The sequence below is a fragment of the Phalaenopsis equestris genome, unplaced genomic scaffold, assembly GCF_001263595.1.
Source record: "Phalaenopsis equestris unplaced genomic scaffold, ASM126359v1 Scaffold000151, whole genome shotgun sequence".
In the NCBI taxonomy this organism is placed as follows: Eukaryota; Viridiplantae; Streptophyta; class Magnoliopsida; order Asparagales; family Orchidaceae; genus Phalaenopsis; species Phalaenopsis equestris.
The window spans coordinates 247579-259522 of NW_018164593.1; the positions used below are offsets into that span (position 1 = coordinate 247579).

Here is an 11944-nt window from a genome sequence, read left to right on the forward strand (position 1 = left end):
CTTTGGCATTTGTTTGAACTAGTTTTGTTGGATAAATAAGTCTCTTGGTGTTCTACCGATGGACCCTCATTTGTTGTACTTGTATATCTCTTGGACTGTTGAATCCCTTCGAGATTCTTGTTAGCGCATTCTCAATGTACATATATTTATTCTTTAATTCTCTTATTTATTGAAAGTAATAATAATAAATTTAAATACAAAAGTATGGATATCATTTACATCTTAATCAAAGCTTCAATAATCAAACCTCTTGAATTTTCGTACCCATAATTCTTATAAATTGACGTGACGGAACTCCTTTGACATTCCATATTTGCTCTGTGCCTCTTTGCTTGAGTTGGTCGACTTCCAAACCTCTTCATGGAAAATGTACTGAACCCTTCAGATGAGATCCTGAGTAGGGAAATGATAATGGCCGCCTTGAGACGAGATATTGATGTGGTTCTGTCCCAAGGCTGAGAAGGAACCGAATGGAAAGAAGTGGATCAAAAGAGGAAGAAGAAACTTATTATTATATTTAAATTAAAAATTGAAGGTGAATATTAAAGGATTGGGTTGTCTCGGGTTACTATAATTGTGGAAAGTTTCTTTTTTTATAAATCAACGTCCATCTCGTTGTAAGCCAACATTATTTCAGGGCACCGGTGTGGACACTGATTCCTCTCTTCTCACCGCAGAATGAACTTGATCTCCTTAGATTAAGAATTTCTTGCTGTATTTCTACAAAGAATTTGAAGAAATTGGTGGTGAGGTCTTTTAATTTTCGTTCAAGATTAATTTCAGATACCCAAAGGGTATCCAAGCTACAATTGCTATCAATAGCTGATCGATCGCCTCCCTCTCCCATTGATCTCAATGCGAGCCTTGATACCATTTTGTTGTAGAAACTGCAACTTGAGAAAAACAAAGAGTAACAAAAAAGGGAAATCAGAGAGACAAATTCGAATTCTGCTGCAATAATGAGTAACCATTTTCTGTATGTACAAGCAAAAAACAGTTCTATTTATATAGTACATATATTATTACGCCAGATAACACAGGCTGAGCTATGTGTGGAAGCCAATCCAAAAATACCACATGTTAATTTATTTATTATTATTATTTTATGTTAAAGTCATGGACCGATCTTGACTCGACCCATCTAGAAAAAGACAAATACAACAAATACAGAAATTGAGACTTGACACTTAGGGTTCATTCAATGTTTCATATTCTGATATTGACATTAAGCTCTCTAGGGTTTGCTATTTTGTATTTTCTGTGTAAAAAGAAGTAACTAGTTTTTATAAATCCTTTTTTAAAGCTTAAAGAAAATACTAAGTGTTTCTTAGCTAGTTAAATGGAAAATAGTTCAAATTATGTAAAAGTCTTTCCTCTTGCAATGATATTATAATCAATGTAGGAATCAAATGTTTAAAGATTTAAATGAAGTTTTGTGACAAATAGAAGTAATCTTATTCATTACCCTTTTTCAAGTACAAGAAAAACATTGTCTAACTTAGAGTTAAGTTCATAATTCTAAGATCATGCTGGGTAAGTTCTAGCCTCTCACTTCTAAATTACCCACAATACCCTCTATTTGGGTCTAATCGGTCTTAAGTTCCAAACTCTAGATAAAATTGGTGAAGATTCTAGCCTGTAACCCTAAAATCACCAATTTACACCCATCAAATCTTATCTACCTATCTATTTGCACTAACCAATGGATTACTTTATCACCCACAAGATTAATGTGGTTCTTACTAGTTGAGGAATACATAGTCCTCTCAGGTCATTATGACTTCACAATAAATTTTAACATACCAACCGGTCATATTGAATATGTAAATTAAGGACTCTTTTGGGACCGCGATTTGACTGCGTCGCGGCGGCAGGTCGCGATATTTCGTTGTTTGGTTCTACGTCCCCCTCGCGCCAAGAAACAAATTTGGCGCGAGTCGCAGATCTAAACCCCACGACCCGCATTCGTGGGGGTAGATGTCGCAGCGCACATCCATAATACCCTTCCGGGCCGAAGCTCTCACGGTCTCTACCTCCCCACTGTCTCGCGTGTTTAATTGCTTCGCTCAACTGCAGCTCGCACTCCTCCCTTGCCGGCGACTCCATCTTTCACTTCCTCCCTGTCGCTCCGTCCCACGCTCCCTCCCTGTCACGCGGATCTTATAGTTCCTGGAGTTTTGGGCAACAGTGGAATGAGGCGATCGATTCGACGGAAAAGTTGAAGATGATTCCTCGACGCTGCCTGTATTTGTGTGGAAGCTTGAAGGAGCACATTAAATTCATACGCACGTCATCCTTCTTTTTATATTTTCCTGTTTATTACTTTTCTAAATTTCAATGAAGAATATGCTTGGAATAAAAATTTTATCTTAATTAAATTTGCATTAATACTATGTTTATATGATTTATGAGTCATACAGTATATATAAAATTTTTAAGTATTAGATGGGTAATTTTAGGATATGTATTAACAAAAAAAAAAGTGTTTGAATTAAAACTATCTTCTATTTATTTGGTAAAAATAATATATTATAGATTTAAATATGTGGCTAATTTTAAGATATTTCTGCATCTAAAGTATCAAATATGTGACTTTCATAGTTCTATTTTAAAATGTTTTACTAAACAAGGGCAGAATGCTCATTTTTTCAGAAACAACAGCCCAACAGCTGTTTTCACACAGCTGCAAAATACAAGCAGCCAACTTTCCTGCAGCAACTTCCTCGCAGCAGCTTCTTGGGGCAGCGCAGCTACAGCTGAAAAGCTGAGAAACGGCAGCTGCCCCAGACCCTAAGTATGAAGTAATGAATCATCACAAGTATGGAATAAAAGAAATCTTAAATGATTATAATCCTACAAATGATTAATTCTTATTGCAAGGAGAAAGATAAAAAAACTACTCAAATCTCATGAGGATAACACAACAAAACATGTTTTATATTAAAATTCAGGCTTACAAAATAAACAAATTCAAAGTATTTATCTTAATCTTCTCCCCAAGCAAATCATCTGAAGTTCCTTTGAAATATTCTCCAAACTTTCTTTACAATTCACTCCAAGAGTCACCCAAACAAAGACTCTTACTAAGAGCTTAACAAAAGTCTCCACACAGACACAAACACACAAGACCTCACGCCACCCTCTCAAACACTTACTTTTTTTTTGCTTCTCTTGACTCCTTTATGATAACTAACGAGATCTTCAAGAGTCACTTCAGATGCCCTTTCGAATTTTGTCCAAATTCAACGCATATTGAAGAAAATTGATTCTGGCGCCCAGGTGCCTAACTGTGGTTCCTAAGCACCACCCTTCTAGAAGCCTCGAATAATTGACCGTCGCCTAGGCACCCAACTGTGGCGCTATGGCGTCAGTCTCCGAATTCTGGCGCATAAGCGCAAGTTAAGAAATAAGCTCCATGTTTTATTTTGCTCCGTTTTCACTTCTTTTACTATAAAACTTCATCTCATATATCTGAAACCAAAAATATGCAAAATATCTTTCATTAAAGTAAAATATCATAATAAATAAGCATAAATGGTATAAAGAAAAATAGCATATTTTAAGTCATATCATTCATACCTCATTTTTATTTGCAGTTTGATAGTTTTGAATTAAAAATGTAATGATAAGTGCAAAAATCTCCATCATTAATAGTTTTTTCTTTGCATTATTAATAGTTTTTCGTTTTATTATTTCAGTGGTATATTTGAAAACTTTCAACAAAATGACCAACAAAGAAAATATGTTCAGGTGTTAGCCCTCAACAATTCGAGCAATATGTAATGAATTTTCATAGGACGTCCCTTAGAATATTATTTTCATTCTTTTCTCTTTTTATTTTTAAAGGAGTTGCATGTTTTTCTATCATCGTATACTTCTTTTTTTCTGAATAAATCTCTCTTCCGGATCATATGAATGATCAGTAGAAGAGATGAATCAAAAAATATTGTCATACGATAAAGATAACAAACAAGAGAAAGAATGTAGAGAGTCTACGTTTGATAAACCTTGCAAAGATATTTCAAAAAAGCCCTCCCAAACAAGATCGGGCATAAGCACCTTGGATCAGTATCCATAAAAAAAAATATCTATATTGACTACCCAAAACTAGAGATTCAGGTTTGTTTGTCTGTTCTAGGATTTAGAGTGCTCTCAATGGAACGTATTCTACTTGGTTAATTACATCTTGGAGGTTGCTCAAGAATACTCTTGATCCAAATGAGTTTTGCTTACTTTAGTAGTAACCAAGTACAAGGCTATCAAAGGATGGTTATGTCGAAGAGGAATGCTCTGATGCTTTCAAAGCTCCCGCTAAACTACAAGGCGGAGAGTGAGTCTCTCACGGTCCCTACATGGGCAACAGACTCATCAGCATACGAAGCCTGCGAAATAATTGAATCATCCCGATAGGGAATTCTGATACGTCAAAGCACATCCGAGTCATAAGAGCAAAGGAAAAATAACTGTATCTCAAATATGTGGCAGTCTATCGGTAATTATGCCTTCGAGATGATGCCAACAAAGACAAAAGGAGCGATAGGGCTCAACAGGATAGTTAAAAGAAGGGACGAGCAGTCCCTAGAAGGTAAAGGTGGTCAAGTCAGGGTACCATGGACCTGTCATCTCAAGCCACTAAAACTCTAAGTCTACCTGGTCGAGAAGGTAGTCGACCCAACACCTCTAGAGATCCCCGGTCAACAACACGTGAATTGTGTCGTCCACTGGGGACCTCGACAACCTTCAGGTCAAAGGAATAAAATTCTATCCTATGAATATCAGATGGAGCTACAATAGGTTGGAAGAGATAGATAAAATCTGGTCTGAAGGCTATGCAGAAAAGTAAGAGATAGATTTTGAAAATCCGTAATATTTTAATCCTAAATTTTAATTTATCTTGAATCTTGTATTAGGAATTTTATATAGAGAAACTGACAATTTTAAGGCCCTAAAGAGTTTAAATTATAATTTTCATGATATCTCAGATAAACTAGAAATAAACAAGAAAAACAGTCCAAACATGCAAACATGCAAAAAACATAAAAGCACTCTAAAATATAAAAGAGGTCAATGTCGCTAAGTTGGCAACATGTCCCAGGAAAAGCAGAAAAGGCGGTCAGACTCCACATATACATGTCTGATCCTAGATCTATGCAAAAATATACAATTCAAACTTAAGGTATGGGACACGAGATGCCGCTCATAGTCTCCGTCGTGTGGTTCGATGCGTCGTCCACCCGTACCTTATTTCTAATACAAACTTAGCCTAGGGACTCTAACAAATATATTTAAAAGATAAAATAAAAACTAAAAATAATGTCAGCGAGAAAGCCAATAAACATGCAATGTATAACAAGGTTGTGCCTTTTAATCTGGGGAGCTACATGGCACCCGCAAGCAAAAGGTTAAAAATCATTAAGTGCTTGCCCTTAATGATACCCGCGTGTGCACATATATATAGGCACGGTTCCTATAGTAGAACGCCCTTATAGTCGAATCAAGCTTGAGTCATCCTCGGCTAGGGCTTGAACTTAATTAATTTTATCGAGTTTAAGCTTGAGCTCAATACGAGTTTGAACTGGCTTTCAATTGTTTATTATAAAAAGTGAAAAAATAATATTAATTTAAAGTAGAACTATAATAAAATTACAGGTAGAATAAGAAATCACGAGAGAAATACTAATAAATCACTTAATATTAAATAAAAAATATTATATTTTAAAGATAAAGTCCTTAAACTTAATTTATTTTTAAAATATCTTACATTAATATTTTTTTTAAATAAGCCAGCGGCAATCTCATTAATAAGTTGAGTCGGGTAAGTTCAATCTTAACTTATCAGCTCATCGAACTCAATTCAAGAGCCACTTATCGAAATGAAAGCTCATCGAATTGAGAGCTCGAGCCAGCTCAGGCGTCGCCCTGACTCAGTTACACCCATGCCTCAAATGGTTCCATCACGTTAGAAGCTCTCAGGCCCTACGGAGTAACAAGACCGCTGTCGAATTGTGCTCGCCAAGGAAAATCTCCAAGGAAAACATTGAAGCCAAGAATTCTTAACCACACGTCGCGGTTACATCTTCTCACCTTCCGGATTTTTGCGGCGGCTTCTAGTGCCACGCAATGGAAATCTCGAAGAAAAACATTGAAGCCAAGAATAAAGATGTCGTATCGCAAAGGATTTATTATTTTTTTGCTAAAATCCACTTCTAAAATATCAAAATTGCAGACAACATCCTGCCAATACAACATTTGCACGGATGACCACTTCCTTTCTAGTTTCTGGAACCTTTACTTTTAGCATAGAGAAGAAAGATTCGACCATTTTCCAGAACCATCGTCTTGTTTCTTTGTCAAATGTTATTTTATGCGCCATGAATAAAGTGGCACTCAATTCCTTCTAAAAATATCCTAGAACATGAAAAAAAAAAATTAATACAGTTGAATTAAATTTATTGGATTTATTTAAAATAATTAGTGTAATATACTTTCTAATTAATATCTTTGTATTGGGTACATTTTAAAAAATGAAAAAGTTTAAATATAATGATGAATAATTTTTGTCAAGATATTTCAATATAATATTACGTTTATCATAGCTTGGCACTACGACCTATGTGCCCATAAAAATCTAGAAGCCCCGTTACCTATATGAAATACCAAATAATACCAAACATAATTATAAATTTAACTTCACTAAATTTAATAAATTTAACTTACATTTTAAATGCAGCCCTTACCCTTTTTCTGTGAAATTATAGTCGCTCTATGAAAAATCTAGAATCAAAATAATGATTTTAATGTCCTACTTAAAAGTTAATTTAATCACAATACATTTGTTCAATCAACATTCTCTGCGACGTAAATTGATACCCATGGCAGGGAGTTAGTGCAGAATAAAGCGAAAGCCTCAAGTTGTGGCGTCGCGCAAAAGAGAGCGAGAGACAGAGAGAGATGGGGGAGAAGCGGAGGGTGGGGGTGGCGATAGATTTCTCAGCGACGAGCCGGGCGGCGGTGCGGTGGGCGGTCGAGAACCTCGTCGAGGACGGCGACACCATTATTGCCATCCACGTCCAATCCAGCAAGGCCGAGACAGCCCAGAAGAAACTCTGGGGGAACACCGGATCTCGTCCGTTCCCAATAATATCAATCCTTTAATTCTGCTTGATTATTCTTAATTAATTTCTGATGAGGTTGACGAGCTGTTTTTGTGGTGCAGCACTGATTCCATTGGAAGAACTCAGGGAGATGAATTTGCCCAAGCTATACGGCGTTAATCCAGATCCTGAAATCCTCGACCTCCTCGATTCTGCCTCCAGAACAATGAAGGTAATATCTATATGATCTTGGATTTATGTTTAATTAATGATACATATTTTATTTTTCTTCACTTAAAATATAAATCCTTCAAATAAATTGAAATTGAAGGTGAAGGTGGTTTGCAAGATCTATTGGGGTGATCCAAGGGAGAAGCTCTGTGATGCGGTTGAGGATCTGAAGCTTGATTGCCTTGTGGTCGGCAGCAGAGGATTAGGAGTTCTCAAAAGGTTCTCCCTTCTCCAATATCAATCATGTTTTCTTCCATTTTATCTTCTTTCGTTTGATTCTGTAGTTATTATTCCTTCAATTTTTGCCATCCTTCATTATTTTTTGTTCTTTCAGCAGTTGCAAGACATGTAATTTGTAGTATAATTTAGAGTGATGTCAGATTCACTTAAGTTTTATAATTCCAAGAAGATTTTATAATCAGGCGATGCAATTTTGATGTAGATTGCTGCTTGGGAGTGTCAGCAAATACGTAGTGACCAATGCCACATGTCCTGTTACAGTTGTGAAGGGCGCAGCTACACCGAAGACTTGAAGCAGAATGAAGATGGAGATGTGGTTATTGTATTGTAATTAATAATATGGATTATTATGTGTGTAGTATAATTTTACTGGAATATTAGCTTTGTTTGTATCGGTGTGATAAAATCTTTATTATTGAACTATTAACAGGGGACAGAATATATATTCCTGCTGCGATTAAGGATTTGATACTTATTGTTCTTTGCATTCAATTAGCACATTCCTTATAGCTTCGTTCTCAAAATTAAAAATGTAATAACAAAATTATTCTGTAAAAATTAGTTTTAATGATAGGTCTCAAAATTATTAAATGCTTAACAATTACATTTATACCTGTCATTGATTAATATATTAATAATAACGAGCACTAAGAAAAAATAGAAAGAAAAACCACTTCGATTTTAATTTGCTGCGTTATTTTTTTAATGCATTCCATTTATAACAGTTTAAAATTTTAATTTTTAGTTGGATGATGAAAAAAATTTTCGTGTTTTTCTTTTTTAACTCGAACTTAATCAAAACTTATAAAATCAAAATTTGGCCTTATAAATACCACTGCTATCACTTGCCGTTACCAAAACACTGTCCACTAGCACTATAATTTTTTTCCACTCAACCAAACAACTCATTTTATTCCGCATTTTTATTTAGCAAGCGAAACAACCTCTTATTTTAGTTTAATTATTACGTGCGGAGAGCGTGCGTTCTCCTATCACAGCGGCTGTATGACAGTGAAACCCACATCGCGGCTGTATGCGCGGCAGTGATCGGACAGCGCACACAGCTCTCCTCACATAATAATCTCTCCTTATTTTATAACAAATACGAGTAGAGCAAGATACCAAGTAACGTCCGATTCCTCAAGCACCATCTGTATAAACAGGTAGTCCGGAAACCAACCGGCTCACATGAATCAAAACTGCACATTAACTAGCAGAAAACCGAACACAGCACGTTCAAAAACCAGAACCAAATCCACAAACCTCCATTCAGGCAAATCAACAAACACCACTCGTCTTCTTACTCTTCTCCACAATTCTCTTCCAGTGACTGGTTATCTCTTCCTGTATCTCCTTCACACTCTTCTTCGACACCGCACCACCATCACCACTTATCTCAGCCGTAGCAGCTGCAATCTTTGCGATTCGGCTTGGCAGAGCATCGAGCTCCGACAGCACCTTCACTAAGTCGGAGACAAGACGCTCTGCAAGGCTTCTGCTGAAGTCTTCCCTGATCACCACTCTCAGAACTGCAACATGCTCTGCATCAGGCGGCATTGTGTAGGCCGGAACTATCCATCCAAATCTTCTCAGGCTCTCTGATATCTCGAAGACTGTGTGTTGGCTACTATCCTTCAGTTTAAAGGCAACGAGGGGCACACCTGCGTCTTTTGAAACGATGTCGAATCTCCCAGTACGCTCAATGCCTTCCTTGAGAATTCTTGCGTTCTCTACGCAATTCTCCATGATGCTCTTGTATCCCTTTTACAATATCATATATGTATTATGGTTTTGAGCAAATTTTATTCTTTTTGTTTGAAGAGAAATGACAAGCATTTGCTGCAAATCTTCTTTTTATGATGAGCACAAAATTAAATCCAACATATCGCAATAACGGTTTAAAGTACAGTCAATTATGATTTCCATTTAGTGACAAAATAGTTCTCCTGATGAATCTTTTTGTTTAAGAGGAAATTTCAATGTCTTTGATCGCAATTTATGATCTTTGATGACTATTCATTAAATAAAATAAACATTTGTACGAGTTAACTGTTCTGTGTATTGTAAGATGTCCTTTTCTATGAGGATGTTAAATGCATAAACTTTCTTCTCGTATGACTCATCAAATTTCCTGTAACTAAAATATTGTGCTCAGTAAAACCATAGCAAAATAATGTCTAAATGATATTTTGTGTGGTAATTTGAGACCACTAAAAAGAGAATACCAGTTTCATAAAACAGATATATCATCTGGGACTAAATGATTACTGGTTCAAGAATTATATTTTGACACTAATGTTTGTTTGAGACACTGATGATATAAGATTTCATGAAACTAGGATACAATGTATATGATGAAAAGTTGTCATTACTCCAGTCTAAATCATCACATCAAATTACTGTAAGAACAATTTATTTGTTTTCTTTTCATTAAGGGATGACAGATGTCCATAAATAGATGTACTAAGCTATTTTAAGGAATAACTATTGTCTTAAAAATTTCTCTTATATAGTTTTTAATCTTATGTACAAATTGGATGCGTGATTCCTTCAAGTACTGTAGATGTGTAGTTACCTAATTTTAGTCATGTAAGTTATCTCTTTTACTATGCCAATATTTCCTATTCTCGTACTTGAGTTCCTTATTCTTGTTTTGTTTTACATAATTTAATATCGACATTATTAGTACTATCGCTTTTTTTCAAAATTTGGCACAACAAAAATTCAAGTTGTGGAAATAATACTACAATTGCTCGTTGATTTTATATGCTTTCAAGTCTTAAACTGACTTTCACATATTATTTTAAAAATTTTGTTAGGACTTTAACTACAGTATTACATTTAATATTTAAAGAAATTAGATTATTGAAATAATTGATGGCTAGTTATATGTGAATTATCAATTTCTTATTACATGTATTCATACTAATGCATCGTTAGTTGCATTAGGAAATATTAGAGCCATGCATTTTCATCACACAATTCATAAGTTAAATCTTGAATCAACTTATCCAACGTTGGTAACCGTTATTCATCACAACACAAGTTAAAACACAACAGGAAATTTTAATGAAAAATAAAACCTCATTTATCCAAGAAATGACACAATGCTGGACAAAAAAGTTAAGCTGCGATGTTACCTCATATCCCAATCGTATAAACTGGTAGTACTGAGCAATAATTTGGCTTGAACCTGCAAAAACAAAAACAGATTAGCTTTTGCGAAATCATGGTTGAAATTGTTTTCTGAGAAGAATATTAGCTAATAGATATAACAAACCTTTGGAGAAATTAAGGGTGAAAGTCGGTTGATCTGCACCCAGATAGTTTATATGGAAAATAAGTTCTTCAGGCAAATCCTCCTTGCTCCTCCAAACCACCCAGCCAACACCAGCATAAACCAATCCGTATTTGTGACCACTGGCATTGATGCTCTTCACTAACGGCAAACGAAAATCCCATTCCAATTCTGGATAAAGAAAAGGTGCTATAAAACCACCACTTGCGGCATCCACATGAATTGGGGTATCCCAACTGCCAAACAAACACAGGACAAACAATTTAAACTTTTGCATTTTAAAATTATATTTACAAGCAATCTCTAAGGAATCAAATTTTCATCCAAAAAACTTATGCTTATATGCAGCAATTTTTATCGCGATAAATTACCCAGTTTGCTTGTTTTTCTCTACGAGTAGATCATTCAGAATTTTGACATCTTCAAACTCCCCGGTTAGAGTTGAACCCAAAATAGCAGCAACACATATAGTATTTTCATCAACCATCTCGATGGCCTTTTCAGGGTCCAATACATAAAACCCTTCTCTTAGTTTCACTTCTTTTAACTCCACTTCAAAATACCTGGCAAATTTTTCCCAGCAAACCTGTGTAGTAGCAAACAAGTCATTAAAAATGTAAAAAATAGATAGAAATAAATCAACTTGCATTAAAATTTACCTGAACGTTTGCACCAGTAACTATGTTGGGTTTGTCATATGGCTTTCCCTCCGCCTTTCTTTTGTTCTGCCACTTCCTTTTGAATGCCAACCCAGCCAGCATTATCGCTTCTGATGAACCAACAGTTCCAACTCCTATTGCAGTTTCATCCTCACCAATGGGAGCATTGAAAAGGTGAGCTATTATATTGACACAGCGGTTCTGCAAAACAAATATACTATTTACCAAAATTTACCGTTGGAATTGTATAGCTGTGTATGTCCATTAGAAGAAAATCTTTTATAATGATTTGTCAGGATAATCACATTTGTTCCATTTCTAGCAGAAACCCACTATTTTTGTGAAATTTAAGTACACTTTTCTGTGCTTATTTCTGGATGAGGAAAGAAGCAGTGTGATAAATGGATTGAGGAGTGGCTAAA

General features: G+C 35.4%; 2 protein-coding genes across 3 annotated transcripts; one reads left to right on the plus strand and one right to left on the minus strand.

Moving 5' to 3' along the window:
- Positions 1 to 6829: 6829 nt before the first annotated feature.
- On the plus strand, positions 6830 to 8007 carry LOC110021902 (universal stress protein PHOS34). 2 transcript variants are annotated; one of them, XM_020720611.1, is made up of 4 exons: positions 6830 to 7126; positions 7217 to 7326; positions 7432 to 7544; positions 7768 to 8007. In XM_020720611.1, exons 1-4 carry the CDS (start codon positions 6952 to 6954, stop codon positions 7856 to 7858), a joined length of 489 nt encoding a protein of 162 aa, XP_020576270.1. In that variant the 5' UTR covers positions 6830 to 6951; the 3' UTR covers positions 7859 to 8007. The 2 variants fall into 2 exon arrangements, with proteins under 2 accessions (XP_020576270.1, XP_020576269.1); XM_020720610.1 differs by having other exon boundaries at positions 6832 to 7126; positions 7426 to 7544.
- Positions 8008 to 8696: 689 nt separating this feature from the next.
- LOC110021898 (glutamate decarboxylase-like) lies at positions 8697 to 11733 on the minus strand. Its single transcript, XM_020720606.1, has 5 exons — positions 11523 to 11733; positions 11235 to 11449; positions 10846 to 11099; positions 10706 to 10758; positions 8697 to 9326 (listed from the first exon to the last, which is right to left on the minus strand). The coding sequence occupies exons 1-5, from the start codon at positions 11622 to 11624 to the stop codon at positions 8844 to 8846; spliced, it is 1107 nt and encodes a 368-aa protein (XP_020576265.1). The 5' UTR covers positions 11625 to 11733; the 3' UTR covers positions 8697 to 8843.
- Between the last annotated feature and the right edge of the window lie 211 nt (positions 11734 to 11944).